The following is a 21,981-nucleotide window of genomic DNA, read 5'->3' on the forward strand; positions in this document are numbered from 1 at the left end:
AGCACCAATCCCTGTGGAACATTGCTGGTCACAGGCCTCCAGTCTAAAAGACAACCCTCCACCACCACCCTCTGTCTCCTACCATAAAACCAATTTTGTATCTAATTGGAAAGTTCACCCTGAATCCCGTGTGATCTACTTTTACTAATTAGTCCCCCATGTGGAACCTTGTCAAAGGTTTTACTAAAGTCAAAGTAAACAACATCAACTGCTCTGCCCTCATCAATCTTTTTGTTTACTTCATTAAAAAAACTCAAGTATGTGAGACACTATTTTACTTGCACAAAACTATGCTGACTATCTCTAATCAATCTTTGCCTCTCCAAATGCATATAAAATCACCTCCAACAATCTACCCACCACCAACGTCAGACTCACAGGTCTATAGTTTCCAGACTTCTTACAGCCTTACTTAAATGATGGCACAATATTAGCCACCCTCCACTCCTCTGGTACTTCACCTGGGTTTATAAATGATGCAAATATTTCTGCTAGGGTCCCTGCAATTTCCTCCCTAACTCCCGAAAACAACTCACCCAGGCTGACTAGTTTTACTAAACTTGTCCCATTTGCCTGCATTTGGACTCTAAGCCTTTCCTATCCATGTACCTGCCCAAATGTCTTTTGAATGTTGGAATTATACCTGCCTCTACCACTTCCTCTGGCAGCTCGTTCCATATGTGCGCCATTCATGTGAAAAGGTTGCCCCTCCGATCCCTTTTTAAATGTTTTCCCCACTCACTGTAAATCCACGGTAGTTTTAGACCACCCTATCCTGGGATAAAGGTCATGGCTATTCACGTTATCTGTGCCCCTTGTGATTTTATAAATCTCTATAAGGTCACCCCTCAACCATCTCCGCTCCAGGGAAAAAAGGTCAAAGCCTATCCAGCCTCTCCTTAAAACTGAAACCTTCCAGTCTCAATAACGTTCTTGTAAATCATTTTTGCACCCTTTCCAGTTTATTAACCTACTTCCTGCAGTACGGTGACCAGAATTGTATGCAGTACCCCAAAGGTGGCCTTATCAACAGCTTGTATTACAGTGGCTATTTACTAGATAGCATGGTAGTTTAATAGATTGTTTTACCTAATTTCCTAGATGCAAGGAGAACGAAGAGAAAGAAATGGATAAAGAGCCATTATATTGATATTTCCTACCTGTGTGACATGAATGAAGGTCATGGAGCCACTGGCCCAGCACTCCATTAAAGTTGTTTTGAAGTGGCCTTGATAAGAGTCTGAATGATGTGCTCAACAGGATAAAGTCCCTAAATTACTTCCTGCCAGACAAAACAGGAACCTTTGAACCTGATTCTGAAGATGAAACTGAAAAAGGTATTACAAAAAAAAATAGGAAATGCAAGCTGCAGCAGACCACATAAAGATCGAACAAAGGTGATCATCTGGTAAAAACAATAACTGCAGATGCTGGAAAGCAAATACTGGATTAGTGGTGCTGGAAAAGAACAGCAGTTCAGGCAGCATCCAACGAGCAGCGAAATCGACGTTTCAGGCAAAAGCTCTTCATCAGGAATAAAGGCAGTGAGCCTGAAGCGTGGAGAGATAAGCTAGAGGAGGGTGGGGGTGGGAAGAGAGTAGCATAGAGTACAATGGGTGAGTGGGGGAGGAGATGAAGGTGATAGGTCAAGGAGAAGAGGGTGGAGTGGATAGGTGGAAAAGGAGATAGGCAGGTCGGACAAGTCAAGGAGACAGTGCTGAGCTGGAAGTTTGAAACTAGGATGAGGTGGGGGAAGGGGAAATGAGGAAACTGTTGAAGTCCACATTGATGCCCTGGGGTTGAAGTGTTCCGAGGCGGAAGATGAGGCGTTCTTCCTCCAGGCGTCTGGTGGTGAGGGAGCGGCGGTGAAGGAGGCCCAGGATCTCCATGTCCTTGGCAGAGTGGGAGGGGGAGTTGAAATGTTGGGCCACAGGGCGGTTTGGTTGATTGGTGCGGGTGTCTCTGAGATGTTCCCTAAAGCGCTCTGCTAGGAGTCGCCCAGTCTCCCCAATGTAGAGGAGACCACATCGGGAGCAACAGATACAATAAATGATATTAGTGGATGTGCAGGTAAAAGTTTGGATGTGGAAGGCTCCTTTAGGGCCTTGGATAGAGGTGAGGGAGGAGGTGTGGGCACAGATTTTACAGTTCCTGTGGTGGCAGGGGAAAGTGCCAGAATGGGAGGATGGGTCGTAGGGGGGTGTGGACCTGACCAGGCGGTCACGGAGGGAACGGTCTTTGCGGAAGGCGGAAAGGGGTTGGGAGGGAAATATATCCCTGGTTGTGGGTTCTTTTTGGCCACCACTGTCTCCTTGACTTGTCCGGACTTGTCCGACCTGCCTATCTCCTTTTCCACCTATCCACTCCACCCTCTCCTCCTTGACCTATCACCTTCATCTCCTCCCCCACTCACCCATTGTACTCTATGCTACTCTCTCCCCACCCCCACCCTCCTCTAGCTTATCTCTCCACGCTTCAGGCTCACTGCCATTATTCCTGATGAAGGGATTTTGCCTGAAACGTCGATTTCGCTGCTCATTGGATGCTGCCTGAACTGCTGTGCTCTTCCAGCACCACTAATCCAGTAAAGCTGATCATCTGCCTGCCTTAACTGCTTCACTTCCGTTGATTCCGTAAAGATCAAAATAAAAGTGTCCATCTCTAAATATACTCAATAATGGAGCATCATAATTTCTAAAATAGGGAGTTCCACAACATTTTGAGTAAAGAAATTTCTCCCCATACCTGGCCTAAATGATTAAGATTGTCTCCTGATGTTTTATATTTCCCAATCAGGGCAAGCAACTTCCACTCAGTGTCAACTTTGTCAGATCTCCTTACAATCTGGGTTTATTTAACTGAGCTTACTTCTCATTCCTCTTCACCCGAAGGTCCAGGAGTGAGGTACGAAGACCTCATTCAAACTTTAAGATCTTCAAACTTCTTAAAAGAATGAATGACGTCCTGTTACGTTCCATTACATTTCATCCTGGAAATATTAAGCAATATCAATCTTTTAATTAAATTAGAATTGAAACAAACATGAGCATTGATAATCCGATGTGTCTTAAAGTTAATGAACTTGAGACTGAAGAAAAGCTTGGGATAAATTCCAGTAATGGTCACATTGTCAGTCTCTAGATCAGGCTGCCTTTCATATTGTAAAAACAACTTTGTAGCAGCAATCTAAAATGTGCTTATTTCCCTTGATTTGAGAAATACTTTTATAGCTTTGCTAACCTATCACCCCAAAGAGTTGAGAATGAGTGAAAATTGGCTTTCTATACACCATGATTAATTGTATCCTTTTTGTTGGGATTTTGATTTACTGTTAGAACTTCTAACTGTCTACCCTAACACAGTCTGGAAGTGCCCTTGAGGGCTGTTTGAGTGTTTTCCTGTAACTTTGAGAAGACTTCTTGTACAGTAATTAATAGTGCTTTCCAAAGGATTGAGCCTCTCAGACACTGCTAATATCTCAGTTCATTTGCAAATCTCCTGTAATATTTATAGCTGAAACAGGATGATCCTGACTGATGGTATACCATAGCAGTTTCCAGCAAGGGGATAGATGACTCTGCAGCAAGGCGCTTGTTCTTGGGAAATTGTCAAATATTGCTGCTAAGAATGTCAATTTTAGGAGTTCTAGACATTTACTGAAAACACACCATTATGAAGCTGAACTTGGCTTGCAGCTGATCAGAGACCACTTTAATGATGGGTCCAATTCCAGCCTATTGCACAAATGTTTCATGAAATGTAATGAAATTTAGTATTTCCTAACAGAAAAGGAGTATGTAATGTGAAATATGAGATTGAAATGAAAATTCAAATAATGAATATGGCAGTCTGATCATGAATGAAAGAGAAAACATTATGGAAAAAAGCAGAACTAATTTGCAGAAAACTTTTATAAATTAAGTCAGCACTGAGGCAAATGTAGAATTAAACCATTTTCTAAATCTCACAACACCAGGTTATGGTCCAACAGGTTTATTTGGAAGCACTAACTTTTGGAGCACTGCGCCACCTGATGAAGCAGCAGCGCTCTAAAAGCTAGTGCTTCCAAGTAAGCCTGTTGGACTATAACATGGACGTTGTGTGATTTTTAACTTTGTACGTCCCAGTCCAACTCCGGCACTTCCAAGTCATGACTACCATTTTTTGATTAGATTAGATTACTTACAGTGTGGAAACAGGCCCTTCGGCCCAACAAGTCCACACCGACCCGCAACCCATTCCCCTACACCTAACACTACGGGCAATTTAGCATGGCCAATTCACCTGACCTGCACACTTTTTGGATTGTGGGAGGAAACCGGAGCACCCGGAGAAAACCCACGCAGACACGGGGAGAATGTGCAAACTCCACACAGTCAGTCGCCTGAGGCGGGAATTGAACCCGGGTCTCTGGCGCTGTGAGACAGCAGTGCTAACCACTATGCCACCGTGCCGCCTATATATAATTTTCTAAGTTTGTGATTTTGTTTCTCTAAAACCTTTATTGTTTACGTGCAGTACGTAAAGCAACAGAATGATATTGGTGATCTTTACTTTGTAATGAAACAGTTGTAATTGAAACATGACAAATTCTCTACTTAATATTTCACAAAAAGGCATGGGTTCATGTGAAGCTTATAATTTGCTTTGACCTTGCAGGCAATACTTGGATCAGGTGGAGATAATTGATCTCTCTTTAGAAATGCAACTCACCTGGCAACTTTTTTTTATGATTCACCTATATAATCTGCTTCCCTGCTTATTAATTAGCAGATGTTTTGTTCAGCATGTAAACTTTTTGAGCAAACAATGGGTTCCCAGAAATTACTGTGAGCACAGTGTCTTACGCCAACAATACTTGTCAGGGCTCAGTGATGATTTGTTGATTTGTAGTTCCAGGAAATAACTGTTGTGTACTTAGCACGTATTTACCATCAATCTTTGTATTGTTGCATATTTCTGCGCCAGTTGTACCTTTCTCTTTTGCGTAGATGGTTTCTTATAACAGTATTCGTCCCTCTGAAAAAACATCATGACAATTGCATGCTGAGACGCGAAGCAATTGCTGAGCTTTGAATTGTTATCTGTGTGGTAAAGTACTCGACACTTAGACAGGACAAGGTCAGAGCTGTGTTTGAGTTTGAAAGCACAAGTGAGAAACCTTTACAGATAAAATGGTTACCTTCAATGTAAACTGTGCACTAATTCACAGTTAATCCGAGTGCAACTGGTATGGATATTAAAGCAAAAATCAAAAGAACTGCGGGTGCAGTAAATCAGAAACAGAACAGAAATTGCTGGAAAAGCTCAGCAGATCTGGCAGCATCACTGGAGAGAAATCAGAGTCAACGTTTCAAGTCGAGTGACCCTTCCTGTTAACTCTGACTTCTCTCCACGGATGCTGCCAGCTCTCCTGAGCTTTTCCAGGAATTTCTGTTTTTGGTTCTGATTTACAGCATCCGCAGTTCTTTCGGGTTTTTATTCAAGAACAGCCTAAGTCAGATAAATTGTTGCAGACTGGGGGAAGTGGTGGTGTAGTGGTAATATCACTGGATTAGTAATCCAGTAGCCCACACTAATGTTCCAGGGACATGGCAGATGGTAAAAATTGAATCCAATAAAAAAAATTTCCCTTTAAAACTCTAATGATAACCGCCAAACCATTATCAATTGTTGTGAAACCCAACTTGTTCCTGAATATCTTGTTTCAAGGATAATCTGAGCTACATGCAAGTTTCAACCCAAAGCAATGCGGTTTGATTCTTAATTACCCTCTGAACGATTAGGGATTGGTAATAAATGGTAGCCTAGTCAGCAACACTCACATCCCATGAATAATTAAACAACGGTGTACTGTGGAAGTCAAAGGATAATTCAAGCTGCTTTCAGTGTTGGTAAGGCAAAAGTTAAAATTGTGAAACAAGCAAAAACAGAAATTGCTGGAAAAACTCAACAGGTCTAGCAGCATCTTGGTAGATAAAACAGAGTTAGCATGTCTAGTTCACTGACCCTTCCCCTGGCTTTTGTTTGTTTCAGATCTCCAGCATCCCCAGTTTAGTTTTATTTTAGCGTTCAATTCAGTGCTACATCTCTACCAGATATGCCATTCTGAGGAAGGCTCATTGGACTCGAAATGTTCACACTGTTTTCTTTCCACGGGTAATGCACAGTATTCTTAGCTCTCTGTTTTATAGTTAAAATTGGGGTTTGTAATTGGTTTAGCTGTCTGAAATAGAATGTGTTTAATTTACAATGCTGACGTTTAATATCCTTCAGCAAGGAAAAAAATTCATGTATCCTTAAATTTGCTTAAGTGAAAGGTCAATTGTTTATTCTGAAGGTATTTACTTAGACATAATTGTTCTTTGCTGATCCAGATTGGTTGGACACACCTTGTTTCTTTATCCTTCCTGGTTAGATTAGAAGCATTTTGTTTGATCCATTGTCATAACCTTCGTCAGAGTCCTGCATGACGATGGCCATTTCTTTGCAGAGATCAAGCCAAAGAAAATGCAAGTTTTTAGGGTGGAACCAGGCAAGTGAGCAACATGATTAAACTTCGTAAGAACCAGTAAGATTGGTCTGCTGAAGACTGGCATTTTGATGTGAATTAAGGCTTTTAATTGCAATCCAAAACTGTTTAGGTTGGAATGTACAGAGTGTGTCGATTTAGTCCAGCCCTTTGATGGGTATTTGTTCTTGGTGTCTTAATGGGCACAAGCCCAGTTTTTCAATGTCCTGGCCAGCCATTTGGTTCCATTTCCTGTTGACATGCAGTGAAATGTTGAAATTAGGAAAACCATCGCCCATTTGTATCCGGATGTTCCTGTGGGAAACTGTCAAATTCTTGTCATGTGTTTCTCTGAAAATCGCTGAGCATAAAGTTGGTGAGACTCTTATACCAGCTAGATTGGCAATAACTTGATCTGAGCACAAGCATTTTGAACTTCAATAAACCAATATTGGAAACATGCCCAGCTATGACCCACTTCTATGTTTTGAATTGTCCAGTGGGTCATTCAGAAAGTAACCTGCTGTAAATATGCTAGCTACATTGAATCCTACAAGGACTTGTCTGTTTAATTTCACTTCTATCATTTATTTTAGGATTTTGAATTTCTGATGTGTCTTGCAGCCACACAGTTTTCAATATGAGTCACTTTATCTGATGCATTTGGATGTCTTATGGCTGTTGCTTAAATCCCTCCTCTCCTGAAGGGCTCTGATCATCCTGATTCCACATGGGATTTGAAGAGGGAACACCGAGGAGCTATGCCATGGGTCTCAGTAGACTTTTCAACCAGAAGGAAGTATCGCCACTAATTCTGATCTAGGGTCTGCGTGTGACATGTACAGAGAAACACCATATCCAGCATGAGCTGTGTTTGAGATTGCAAATCCGAGACCAGATTAGAACTGCCACGGGCAGAAGGTGAAAGCTGGGTTTCCACAGGATTCAAGCTGGGTCCATGATCCACGTCATGAACAAGCCCTGGCTGGATCCACAGTGGATCCCCGAGCTTTTGGAGAAGGTAGCTGTCCCCCCAGAAGGGCCATGTACTCCAGACAGAACCGCAGCCTGAACCTGCCCACAGGGAGGCAGTTTTCAAGATGCTATCAGTTCTAGTGCACACACCAATTACAAAGACCTAGGAATCTTGGATGTAAAAAGCAGTTTTGAAGCAAATTTATTGATACAGTGAAAAGAATCTTCCACTCCCAAGAATTGGAGATGGTGGTTGTACTGGTAATGCCACTGGACCAGTAATTCAGAAACCCTGGCTAGCATTCTGTAACATGGGTTCAAATCCCACTGTGGCAGGTGGTGAAATTTTACATCAATAAAAATCTGGAATAAAGTGCTAGCCTAATGATGATCATGTAGCCACTGTTGATCTTTGTAAAAACCCAATTGCTTCACTGATGTCGTTTAGGGAATGAAATCCGCAATCCTTACCTGGTCTACACGTGATGCTGGAGTCGTAACAATGTGGTTAATTCATTGTTGATATCTGAACAGTTATGATGGAAAATAAATGGTGGCCTAAACAATGATCCCACATCTCCATGAACAAACATTGGCAGGTGAACGGAAAGGGAAATAATGGGGTGACTTTAACACACAGCACAGGGATTCCATTGACATGCACTTAGGACACCCACTTGCATTACGAACCATGAAGCATGCTTAAGGCATGTGCCATGGCTGCCCTACAAAACGCCCAAGAGTGTGGGTGGTGTACGTTCAGTGTAAAATGAGTACCTGATGCTCAAGAAATTGGAGCCTTAAATGTACGCTTTATACCTATAACACAGGCACAGCAAGGTCTAATTTCTAAGTCTTGGTCTCCATTTGGTTTGGTATATCAGGTAGCATGACTACCCTAACTGCTCACTTAATGAGAAAAAAGGAGTTGGATGGAGTTCAGCAAAGGCATCCAAGTTTTAGCTCCATTGAGATGATATTGCAGAGTTCTATGAAGGAAAATCTGTGTTTCATACATAATTGTTACTTTGTTTGCTTGACTGTTGGCATATGGGGCGATAAAATGGCAGGAATGTTGCTGGTGGTTGTTCCACAGGGTTGCTTGCCTGTTTGGTCTGCTCTTGATATAGCCCCTTATTTCTTCTCTCCAACTCTTGGCAAGAACTACGTGTACTTTAAATAACTTAATTGGGCAATTTATTTTGTTCCAAATCTGAACTTGCCTAAAATTAAGTTTAAAGGACAGATGTCAAACTTACTTCCTAGCACAGACCAAGTTTCAAACTACTTGGGAAACTTTGTAAGTTTAAAAATTCCAAGTTATTTCTATCACTGATGGAATTACTAGCGGAATGTAAAATTCCTACTGAGCCATAACAGCTGTGATATATCTGTTTATATATTCCAGTATCAATCACCGTCATTATTAGTAAAGATCTCTGACCTAAATGTTTTGCAAATTAAATGTTTTTCCTACCATGTGTATGATGTAAACAAAGGTCTTTTGCCAAAAATCTGTGGAGTAATTAGTTAACCCCAAGGGATGTAATGTTTATCATCTTTGCCTCATGGTTCTAGTGTCATTATTTAGTTAGTACATTATCTTGCAAAATCATTGTTCAGTATTGTAAAGACATGGTCACAGCATAAGTATATAATCATACCATTTTGCAATGGATGAGGAAGGCCATTTATCCCAATTTAGATCATCCATCATGAATTTATCTAGACATAAAGCCTGTTAGGTATGTTCAATGCTGACATAGACAGATTTTTAATAAGGAAGGGAATCAAAGATTACAAGGATTAGACAGGAAATTGCAGTTGAGAATTATCAGATCAGCCATGATCTCATTTAATGGTGGTGTGATCTCACTGGGCCACATGGTCTATTTCTGTACCTATATCTTATGGCGGTATACCTGAAGATTCAACCTATTACCCTTTGTTCTACTCCCACTAATTATTTTAAAGGGGTATTCCAGAATAACATATCCCATGACGTTTCCTGTGTATCTCACACCTCCCTGAAGCCACCATAAGAACAAAGCAGCAGAAGATGACTATTCGATCTGTTGAGTCTACTCCACCAGTCAACGAGATCACTTCCCAGGTATCACATTTCCCAGTGTGAAAGCCCACATTTCTCCAGTGTTTTGTCATAGCCTGACATCCGTAATCAACTTGTTGCATGTGCTGCCGAAACAACATTCAGGAAAGCCAGTTGCTGTAAACCAAGTGAGTGACCAAATGTTAAAAACTGTCACACCTTTCTGCAGTGCCGAGATTTCTGCGCGTATCAGCAGGGTAGCTGCTTCAGCCAAGTTCTCAGGACAGTCCGTTTCTGCACTGACAGCAAATCAATGAGGCCAAAACAGCCCACTGAGCCAGTGATTCCTTTTTGTAGGAGCTGTGTGATTATGTACGGAAAAAACATAAAAGAATTGCCATATGTCTGTAAGCACTGATTTTTATCTTTGTATATGCAAAGATTGATAGAATATATTAATTGGGGGTATTTGTTTAAACACCCATGATTGGCAATTCAAGTTTTGTAAAATTCCATACGTATTTAACTTGTTTTTTTTGTAATCCTGAGTCCTTAACTACAGTCCTGTCACTTCATATAAAAAATAACTGATTGTGTGAGATGCTGGATGACAGTTTGAGCTTACTGAATGTAGGAACAATACTTGGAAAGAGTACTTGGAATGATACTTTGCAGAGATATGTCAGTATGAGCTAATCTAAATCAGTGGCAAATCCACTGTCTGATTCCTCTTCTGACTGTGGCAAATGTTTCCAGTCTGCATGTTAGTGCAAGCTGCAGATATGCAGAGGAGCGACATAGTTATTAATGTAATGGCAGCCAGTGTCTGACGCTTCTGCAGTAGCAGAAATGGATCATGAAATTGTTTTGGAGAGGCTATGTGATGCACAATACATCAAAGTGAGATACTCTTGGAGCTTATCTGGAACAGATACTGGGCATGGTGATATAAAATGTAGTGCTACAGAATTGGAGGCTTTTCTGAGGTTGTTATATGTCATATACTGGCATTGGTACCATTCTTTACAGTTTTCTTGAATTAACTACACAGAAAAGCTCATGTCTGTGGGTGTGTCTCATTGAGCAAATTCGCACTGCAACTTTTGAAGGCACTCTGCAGCTACTGGGCGGAGTCAATGTGGATGTTTCCTTGCAAAGCTCTTCCCTCTGGCAAACAACAGGGATTTTTCTGAAGTAACAGTGATCAGATTTATCTCCCTTCTTAAGATGTGATCACAATATCAGCAACACCTCCCACTGACACTCCTTTTCCTGGGTGAGGGCTATGAAGTTGTGCAGCTGTGTCAGGAGTGTATCTTTGCCATTTTTCAGATTCCAGCAGGGATTCTACCTGCTCCAGAGAGCTTGGTTTCTTTTTTGAATAACTGTCAAATGGCTTTTTCAACTTTGCAGACTTGGAGGCTTAATTGTGAAATTGATCTGGGTAATAGAGTTGAGGGATATCAAGTTGAAGACAGAGTCCTAGATAAAAAATTCACAAGTGTGTTGTCTCTGATGAGTACTGACTGCTTTGATGAGGTCCCTGCCCCAGCTCAACTGTTCCCCGGGGACAGCAGAAATGACTTTGATATGTCCTCAACGCATCCTTGAAGTGATCATATGTCTTCGTCAGCTTGAGAGAGTCCCTGATTTGTGATTGACCAAAACGGAGAATGTTAATTCAGGAAGGCACTAAGCACACCAGATCACGATCATCCAGAGGTGAATTTGAGGCAATGAAAAGGGGTCACAAATCTCCAAGTTCCTTGATCTTCCTGCTCCTTCAAACAGGACCTATGCCATGCGTAACCGCATCTGAAGATAATGCATTGGACTTCTGAGCCATCTCACCCATCAAATCAGAGTGGAAGCAAGATGTCCTTGGTATCGAGGGACTGATATATTATTGCACACATTTCAGAAATGCACTATAGCTTTAAGAAAGCTAGATGGCATCATAATATGCTGTAGTTTAAGGGGTCTTTATTCATTCAGTTAGCAATTAGCCAATCAACTATCTGTAGAATTTAATATTAATTTAAGCAAGTTCATAACCAAAGTTAGATGTATAAGTCTGAGGTGTCATGCCAATCAACATTGTTAGGTATTAATAAACTTTCAGATATCTATATCCATATAAACCCAATTCCTTTTACTATATGTTGCATAGGATACCATATAGAAAACCACAAATCACGTCAGTGGTCAGTTGTAAATGAAAAATGCTCTTGGACAGCATACTGGGAACTGCAGAGAGCATTTCAAGCTGTGTCTTTTCCAGATGGTGAATGGACTTCTCTTTGATATGTGGAAATGCCTTTGTTATTTCAAAGTACAGTTATATTTTCTCACCTCTGAAAGCAGGACTCTTGTAAATTAAAGACATCAATGGGACAGAAATGAGGAGGGATTTCTTCTCTCAGAGTCATAGAGATGTAAAGCACGGAAACAGACCCTTCGGTCCAACCCGTCCATGCCGATCAGCTATCTCAACCCAATCTAGTCCCACCTGCCAGCGCCCGGCCCATATCCCTCCAAACCCTTCCTATTCATATAACCATCCAAATACCTTTTAAATGTTGCAATTGTATCAGCTTCCATCACTTCCTCTGGCAGTTCATTCCATACACATACCACCCTCTGTGTGAAAAAGTTGCCCCTTAGGTCTCTCTTGTATCTTTCCCCTCTCACCCTAAAGCTATGCCCTCTAGTTGTGAATCTATCAAATTCTTTACTGCAGAAGTGTAGAGGGGCTGGGTCATTTATGTTATTCAAAGCTGAGATCAACAGGTGTTTAATCAGTAAGGGAATCAAAGATTGTGGTGAAAAGGCAGGAAAGTGGAGCTTGCATTTATCAGATCAGCTATAATCTCATTGAATGGTGGAGCAGATTCAATGAGCTGAATGGCCGATAATTGATCCTACATATTAAGGGCTTATGGTAAACTGAAAATATCTCTGACTCACTTTTGGAAAAAAAAAGCTGCATGTGGAAGATAGTGGTCCGTCTATTCTTCAATTTGTGGCAAATTAAGGTTTAGCGACTTGCAGCTTCCAGTGCATTTTTTTTTTCTCAAGATGTTACCTTATTGAAACAACAACCTCCATTAGAAACTTTTGGACATGGCTTCCCTTACAAATAAGTTGCTTGGTTTTCAAAGCTGGCAAATGGGTTGTAAAGTTCAATTTGCAGCTGAACAGTTTGTAGTTTGTTAGAACAGCTAGCAACTTAAAGACATCTTCCTTTGCTTTTGCACCATCATGATTCTGTGCTCGAGCAAAAAAAAAAGGAGGGGTATATGTTAATTGAGTATTGAGTACAGGAGTTGGGAGATCATGTTGCAGCTGTACAGAACATTGGTTAGGCCACTGTTGGAATATTGCGTGCAATTCTGGTCTCCTTCCTATCGGAAAGATGTTGTGAAACTTGAAAGGATTCAGAAAAGATTTAGAAGGATGTTGTCAGGGTTGGAGGATTTGAGCTACAGGGAGAGGCTGAACAGGCTGAAGCTGTGAGGCTGAGGCTTATATATAGGCTTATAGAGGCTTACAAAATTATGAGGGGCATGGATAGAGTGAATAGGCAAAGTCTTTTCCCTGGGGTCGAGGAGTGCAGAACTAGAGGGCATAGGTTTAGGGTGAGAGGGGAAAGATATAAAAGAGACCTAAGGGGCAACTTTTTCACACAAAGGGTGGTACGGGTATGGAATGAGCTGCCAGAGGAAGTGGTGGAGGCTGGTACAATTGCAACATTTAAGAGGCATTTGGATGGATATATGAATAGGAAGGGTTTGGAGGGATATGGGCCAGGCGCAGGCAGATGGGACTAGATTGGGTTGGGATATCTGGTTGGCATGGACGGGTTGGACCAAAGGGTCTGTTTCCATGCTGTACATCTGTATGACTCTACTGGAAAGAAAAGAGAATTAACAAGCTTGTATTCCAAATCAAAAATTAAACGCTAGCAGCTGCTTGTCTCTCTTGACCTCAAATTACCTTGAGTCTCATAATGTGCACATGGAGGACTTAAGTTACAGCACAATTGAGTCTTTTTAATGAGTTTTATACTGCTTCTATTTGTTGAAAGTGAAGACGATGTTTGAAGATAAAGTATTTCTGAACTACGGTGTTGCGTGATCAACTCTGTTTTGGGATCACTTTGCCGATATGGAATTAATAAGAAGGTGTTGTTGCTGTCATAGATTTTGGCAAAATATCGGTTCCTAGTGGGTTTCTTTTTTTTTCGTATGTGAGCATCAGAATTTCCTTTCACATGGAATAACCATTAAATGTTTTTTTGGTTTTAGGTCTGTCTGGCTGAACTCTGAAGCCATCCCAAATATCTGCTGAGAATGTCAGGCCCAGTTGAGCTGCAACGAGGGAGTTTTTTTAAGGTATTGCAATTTTGAGGGGGCAACCTTTCATAAAGGCAATGTTTTTATTTAGTTGCTTTAAGCTCATTCTCTTTCTTTACCGCACCCCTTGTCTCCACTCTGAACCCTCCCCTTTTTATTTGGATGGGTGAACTCAGACACTTCTCTTCAATAGTATTTTTTAGTCCTTTGCCAGGAAACATGCTTGAGAGATGAGGAAATGATCCCGCCCTGGGTATGTTTCCTTTTTCCTATGGACAGCTCGGTCGAGGCAGTCAAAAACTCCGATGTAAAAGTTGCTGGGATAAGAAAAATTTGAACAATTAACAAGCAGCCTCCTGTTATAGCTATCTCGATGTCTTGTTTCAAGTAACCTGCTGTTAATGACAGTGACTTGGCATACAAATATGAGCTGATCTGGTAAGCCAGCATGAATTTGTAAAAGGTCAGCAACTATAAAGCTAGTGTGATTTTATTTTTCGAGGAAGAAACCAATTTAGTACAGAAGGATGTTAATCATGCAAACTGACAGAATATATTTTACAAGGCTCTATACGTAACTTAACCAAAATGAGAACTTGCAGCTTTGCGGTCGCCTATTGACATGGATAGGGAATTGGTGCTTCCTCAAATTAGCAGGATGTGCCTAGTGACTAGGGATTGGGATGAGCTCCACAGCTTTTCACAGCATTTAGAATTGCCTTGGATGAAGAGACCGACACGGGCAGCACAGCAAATAGCATGGATGAGATAATGAATTTGGAAATGCACAGCGATTGATTAAGTTCAGTGAGAGACACGGTGACAGACAGACTTTGTTGTGGGGGAAACCCCTGAGGAAGAGGGAGCGGATCATTTTGTAAATGGTGAGAAGCTAGGACTGCGAATGAGTTGAAGCACTTTGGGACCCTGAAGTACAGAAATTACTGCAGTTAGTGGAGTGTTCTACAAATAAAAAGGCCAATGGAAGATTTGGCTTTTATCTCAAGAAGCTGCAATCCAAAGGGATTGAAGATACTTTACAGTTGTACAGATCTATGATTAGCCCCCATAATATTGCATTTATTTCTAGACACTGTCTCATTGGCCTTAGAGGTGGTGTAACGCATAGTCATCAGAATTATGGAATGGTTAACTTATAAGGGCAGCTTACATGACTGGGTTATATCCTTTTCAATATAGAAGATTTAAGGGATGTTTCAGATGATTAAAGGGGTGGAATCAAAGACGGGGAGAAGCTATTTCCTGTGGTGGGAAAGTCCAGAATAAAGGGCATAAAGTTAAAATTAGAGCTTGGTCACTCAGCGTTGATGTCGGGAAGCACTTCTGTTCACAAAGGATAGCAGAAATCTGGAATTCTCTGTAGCCGTATCCCCTCTGGCTGGGTCGCTTGGAAAAACTGGCAGATTTCTGTTAGATAATGAATTAAGGATTGTGGTTGGATGGAGGTAAGGTGCAGGTCAATCTTGCCTTGTCAAATTTAACTTTGAATGAGGTGAAAGGGATAGAACTTCAATGTGACCAACACAAGAACGTTGTTCTCCTGCATTTCAAATGAGTTTATCATTCTGAGAGTTAAAGTGCTGGACATGTAGCATCTCCGGATTTGCTTAGGGAAGTCAGACATTTCATTGACGCACATACTGCAGTACATCCTGAGGTCATGTATGATGCTATATATAAGACGTTCTGGTAAAGAAGCTTGAGATCCTGGTGTGGGCTGTCGCTGATTTTTGTTTAAAAAGCAGCACATAGTGCAAATTGTATTTGGTAAATCTGTTCTGTTGTATAGAACATAAACAAAGATAATAGAGTGCTGATGCAGCATAAGAGCACATTTTCAGTATCTAAATTCTGTGGAATGTCATTCTGTGGTTACTGAAGTTTAGTGTTTTAGGAAGTCTGTGGGAAGTCTAGCCGATGCAAATTGGAACATCTGTCTTTATCTCCTTACAGTGGGACAACATGTTGCTACTTTAATGATTGTAGGAGTACTGTTTATAGTCTGGGCAGTGTCCCAGAAGCCAGGCTTGCTGAGTAGTTTTTTCTATTTACAGGAGACTCGAGGTTTAAAAATAATGACCTGTATTTGACATATCTCTCGTTTTTTTTAAGTAAAGTTATCTCATAGTGTCAGAGAGAATCAGAGATTTTGCAACACAGAAGGAAGCCCTTTGGCCCATCATGTCTGTACTAGTCGTCAAACATCCATCTATTCTAATCCCCATTTCCCTGAATGTGGCCCAGAGCCTGGTGTGCTGTGACATTTCAAGTGTTACTGTATACAGTATAGTTCTTCAATGTGTTGAGGTTTTTAAGCCTCCCCTGCCCTTTTTTTAGGTAGAGAGTTCCAGATACCCATAACCATCTGGAAAAACAATCCTTTCTCAAAATTCCTCTGAACCCCTGCTCCTTGCCTTGAAACTGTATACCTGGTTGTTGAGCCCTCTATATTAGAAGGATAGATTTTCCCTTTCTATCCTGTCAATGCCCTTCAGAACTTTGTTACACCTGCAACAGCTTCCCCTGTCATACTACTCTGCTCTAAGGGCAACGACCTCAGCCTATCCCATTCTGAAGAAATCATACTGGACTCGCACCAGTAGCTCTGTTTTTCTCTCTCTCTCCAAAGTTGCTGTCAGAATGACTGAGTTTCTCCAGCAATCTCTATATTTGAGCCAGCCTATTTAGTCTCTTTTCATAGTTGAATCGCTCCAGGCAAGTCAACACCCTGGTGAATCTCCTCTGCACCCTCCCTTGTCCAGTCACTGCCTTTCCTATGGTCTAACAACAGAACTGCAGACAGTACTCCAGGTGTGGGCTAACTAACACTATATCCAGCTCCATCACAACCTCCTTACTGTTGTATTCAGTGCCTTGCCTAATCAAGCGAAGTATCCCAGGTGCCTCCTTAACCATCTCAGCTACCTGTCCTGCAGCCATCAAGGATCTGTCTCCATAGGTTTATATGGAATTGTCATCTTTTCAACATGAAACCTCGCTCTTAAAATTTCCCAAGTGATTATGAATCTCAGAAGGAAAAGGGCAGATTTATCATTTGCTGTTCTTATGTGACTCAGACCGAATAAAGTAATTTTACTCTCATCCGGTTCTGTGTGTTTTAATTTAATGTTGTTAGAGTTTATATTAAAAATACTTTTTGTTAATCATTCAGTGCAAGAGGTTACTGGTGGTTATCTGATTCGCTCCCCAAGTATCTTTCCAAGTTCTGTCACACCAAGAGGTTGGAAGTCTCTGAATAGTTGCAGGGTGACATTTCACTGGGACATTGGGATTCACCTGGTTCAGAGGCATTTAGTGCTGGATGGAACTAGTAAACACTGTCCTTTCCTCTGCCCACAAATATTTGTGTGTTTTGATCAGAAACTTGCTCTCACCTGGCATCTGATTCCTGTATGGTGCCCTCTAAGGGAGTCATTCCTGCAACTGTTGCTCCCACTCTGCCTGGCTCCATGTCCTCCTCCCATTCCAGACCCCCTGACCCATGACCAAGGTCACCATTTCTCCTGGTGTCTTCTATAATGTGTCTTGTAAGATGATGCCCTCAGAGAATTTTCAGAATATCTGTTGATGGAATGTTGTCAAAATGTTCCAAAATATCTCCCAACACCTTTAAGAATTTACTTCAAACCTCCTGGCAAACAGTGAAAGCTGAATCCTTCCTCAGGGTTGCAAACATCACATTTTAAACTGTGACTTGCTTAGCTCTGAGCCAGTAGTGCTTGTACCAACTTTGCAGAGTTGAAAGTGTGGCACTGGAAACGCACAGCAGGTCAGGCTGCATCCAAGGATTTAATGTTGATGTTTCAGGCATAAACTCACCTCTGCAGAGTGTGTTATTGAAGTGCTACCAACTTAAGTACCATGTATCATCTTTAATGATCTGCAGCAGGCAATTTACCTATAAATCAGATGCTTACACAACTTTCCAGCAACTGTTCCTAGAAAACAGTTCAGTTCCTTGGCTAAGATGGTTTCTTCTGTTATAGACATTGTTATAGAAAAGGTAAAAACAATGACTGCAGATGCTGGACCCCAGAGTCTAGATTAGAGTGGTGCTGGAAAAGCACAGCAGTTCAGGCAGCATCTGAGGATCAGGAACCACATCTTGTCTACAGCGAAAACATTTTTCATGCTGGAAATATCTGGAAAAATCCACGTGCTGTGTTTAATCTTGAAAACAGAAAGCGGGAAGTATAAATTGGATTGGAATTGTGCGCGAAAAGTAAAATAAATATTGGGGAGAAAAGAAACAGATGAGGTTAAGAGAACCAGTTAAAGAAAATAGAAAGTCTTATTTCAAAAAAAGCTGAACATTGTTTTAATATATGTATCACAAATTAAATTATGAAAAATGTGATTTGTGAACCTTCAGTATTGCATGAATTGCTTACCTGCAATATTCATTGACTGGTGGCTTTGGTTCAGAGTTGAATTTTGTTCCATAATGCACATGTGAAACACACTTAAGATGTTTTTTCTCACCATTTAAAGGTGCTAATTAATGACAAGCTGTTGCTTTTTAAAAAAAAAATAATTCTCTGCTGATTGTACCAACTCTGCTGTCTTTAGAGTGGATTTTGTGGACAAAGATTCCATTTTTCACATTGCACGGATTTCAGTGTATGTCTTATCAGCAAGAATTATTATACTCTAGAGATCTGGAGTATGCCAGACATTACAGATTTGTGTGTTTAACTGTGCAGGTGCCAACGCTGGAACTTGCAATCTGATTTACTGCTCAAAACAGTCAGGAGTATTCGCCATTATTCCCACCACCTATCAATTATTTTGATTTTTTTTTGTGTACCGTTAACAATTATAAAAAAGCAAAACAAATTGCATTTATGTGATACCTTATCAACGGAAATGTTGCAAATGCGATTTAATTGGATACAAATACATTGGGGTACGTAGGCAAATAAGAACTATTATTCTGTGCTAGAAACCGTTCTGAAAAGGCTTTTAGGTGTCTGGAGCAACCTCATTATGATGCTCTCGGATGGATATCAAGAGCACAGTGTGTTGGAGGTAGAGAGATGGTGACTGGCTTTGTTGGTTGATGTCCGCTTGGAGTAGACTGACTAGCAATACCTGGTAGATTTTATGAGATAGATATTCAGTAATGTAACTGTAAGCTTAGAAGCAGTTTTCTCCTGAATTGAATCCTGTATTTATGGCCCAGGTCTTGCAAGCAGTGACGGGAATAATCAGATTACCAGTCTGCTCCTATTTCATTTCCCCACAAGTGCTGATGTCTATGTTCGTAGCCAGGAATTTCAATCCTGGTTCCTTGAGGCATGAGGATTGTACCTGAACCCAAATATTTCTCTCATAGTGCAGGATAACAAGGTGACATCGAACCATGTCGTCTTTTTGACAGTCAGTGCACCGTGTTGTGACATTAAACTATGCAGCTACTGCAAAAGGATTAGTTAGTAAGCTACCTGTAGGGCCAGGGTACCAGGGAAATGTTGTTCTGGTAGGGATGGGGGAGATGGAGTGGTTGTCAGGGTCCAAGTGATATAAGGGTTCAGGGGAAGTCTACTTGGGAGAGAGGGTCTGTTGAGTCATAGGGTTAGTTTAATACATATTAATCCAGGAGTTGGACTAAGTTTTTAATTGTCTAAGGTTTCCTGGGGAACTATGGAAATAACTTCAGAGGTGTGTATCCCATCACCAAGTCACTCTTTATTTACATGTGCCCAGTACATTGGCTCTGACAAATTAGCTCAGAGCTGGTCCCTTGAGTGAGGAGACTCTCTAAATCTCCTGTTTATATCTTTCAGCCAGGGGTCCCTGATTGGCCCAGGTTAACAACCCCAGTCAAGGATCTCATAGTCAATAAGATCCATCTGGCCCTTGTTCCAATGGCTACATCTCAAACCTTGTCCTCTTCCTCCCACTAACCACCCACCTCCCCCCCACCCCCCAATATCCCTGGATGTAGGCCTGCTCTTTCTCTGCTAGCCTATCCTGTGACGTTTTCACCCCAAGCCTGGTTACTCGGACTCTGCCACAGTCACAGGCAGCGTGTACTGGACGATACCATCTGCCCAGAGCATCTAGGGAGATTTTCCTCCTCTTGGTTTAGGTGGTGTCGGTGTTGAGGCAGCATCCATCCCACTCATGTTGCCTCTGAAATAATTACACAATGGCCAGTATCCTGTCACTAAGTCACCCTTTATTTACATGTGCCTAGTACACGTGCTCTGACCAGCCAGTTTCGAGTCCTTCCCGAGAATGAGGAGATTGTCTTGAATCTCCCGTTTATGTCTGTCAGCCTGGGCTCCCTAATTGGGTTAACCTGGGCCAATCAAAGATCTCCTAGTCAATGAGATCCACCTGGCCCTCATTCCAATCACCACACCATAAACTGAAGAGAAATCCTCCAAATTCTGCACCATTTAAATAATTATTTCAGAGGGTTGCTGACACAGGGGACTTGGCCATTGAAATCTTCAATTTCCAATGCCATTTCTATAAACTCTGCTAGATCTTGACTTCTACATGGTCCTAATATGCAAGTCCAGTCAACACTGCTCCAAAGTCTATCTGGCCATCGGAATATCTGGGTCAACGTTTAATAAAAAAAATGCTATAAAGAAGTTCAAGCCTCGAGATTATTCTTGACTTTTCTTCTCAACAAGTTTCTTTTGAATCCCATCCCATGATTGTGGGCATAGAACCACAGAACAAAAGGGAACTATCCCACAAACAACAGTGCGATCCATTTATAAAATAATTTCCATGTGTGAATACAGAAACGATTCAAGTCTTTGGGCCATCACAAAAATGTTGTTTTTCATGAAAAGCAGCTTTGAATCAATGCTAAAGTTGAAATATAAGTTTGGAGTTCAGGACCTGACTTGATACTGGAGAAATGTGGAACATTTTTTTTTACAGAAAGCACCATTACTGCAGTCATTTTATAGGTGGGGCTTATCTTTAGTCTGCACGTGGTCAATGCGTGTAAACTCCTTGTGAGCTGGTAACAACCAAAATCGCTGTGAAGCAACAATCAATAAAGCAATCAAATGCTGAACAGTGTAGTCAAGCTGTGAGCATGGGTCAAAAAACTTATGTTAAACAGTATTGTGTACTGATTTAGAATGCACCTTGCAGTTTGTATCCCATGTTCATCAAAGCATGAGGGAATAATCTAATCCAGTAGTCCATATAAGACTGTTTAGTATTGAAGTAAGTTTTAGCAACAAAACATTTTCATTTACTTAACACTTCCATGACCTCAGAGGATATCCCAAGGCACTTTAGAGACAATGCAGAGGATTTGAAGTTTAGTTGCTGGTGTAATGTTGTAATAGACATATGACGATGACCAGATAGAGGTTGAAGGATAAATATAAGCCAGAACACTGGGATATCTCCACTGCTCCTCTTTGAAATATTGCCATGTAATCTTTACGTCTGCCTTAGAGGGCAGATTGGGTTCCTGGTTAATGTTTCATTTGAAAAGTGGCACCTCTCACATTTCTGCACTCGCTTCATTCCACACCAAAGTATCAGCCTAGATTTTGTGTTCAGGTCCTGAAGTGAGACTTGAAACCACAACCTGCCAACTGAGCAAGGACTGACACTAGCAATGAGAATATTCTGGAGAAAACTTAGCTTCTCAACTTTGATAGAAGGTGACGTGAGGCGAACTTGCTGAAGTATATCTAAAAATACTATGGAGTAAGGAGTCCTTACAAAATACAAGAAATCCTGTGTCAAAGCTTTATCAGGTTGACCCTGATATTCAGGTGTGCCTGGTGCTGCTCCTGGCATGCCCTTCTGCACTCTCCATTGGATTGACACTCATCCCCTGGATTGACAGTAATGGTGCATTTGGGGATATGGTAGACCATGAAGGTACTGTTTGCGTTGAAGTCCACTTCTGCTGTCGATGCCCTCTCAGTGCCTCATGGATACCCAGTCTTGAGTTGCTAGATCTTTTCTGAGTCTATCCCATTTCGCAAAGTGATAAAGCCACATAGCATCTTGAGGTGTATCCTCAAAGAGAAGATGAGAATTCCATCTCCACTGTGTGG

General features: G+C 41.3%; 1 protein-coding gene across 3 annotated transcripts in view; it reads left to right on the forward strand.

Moving 5' to 3' along the window:
* Positions 1-21,981, forward strand: part of LOC140483265 (ras and Rab interactor 2-like) — a 157,051-nt gene that overhangs the window by 74,324 nt on the left and 60,746 nt on the right. For 2 of the 3 annotated variants that reach the window (XM_072581406.1, XM_072581407.1), the window contains one exon: positions 13,844-13,930. The exons of the other annotated variant lie outside the window; for it this stretch is intronic. In XM_072581406.1, the coding sequence (XP_072437507.1) occupies positions 13,889-13,930 (42 nt within the window). In that variant the 5' untranslated portion in view covers positions 13,844-13,888. The remainder of the gene's footprint in view (positions 1-13,843; positions 13,931-21,981) is intronic. 3 annotated transcript variants of the gene reach the window in all.

The sequence above is a fragment of the Chiloscyllium punctatum genome, chromosome 11 (assembly GCF_047496795.1).
Source record: "Chiloscyllium punctatum isolate Juve2018m chromosome 11, sChiPun1.3, whole genome shotgun sequence".
Lineage (NCBI taxonomy): Eukaryota > Metazoa > Chordata > Chondrichthyes > Orectolobiformes > Hemiscylliidae > Chiloscyllium > Chiloscyllium punctatum.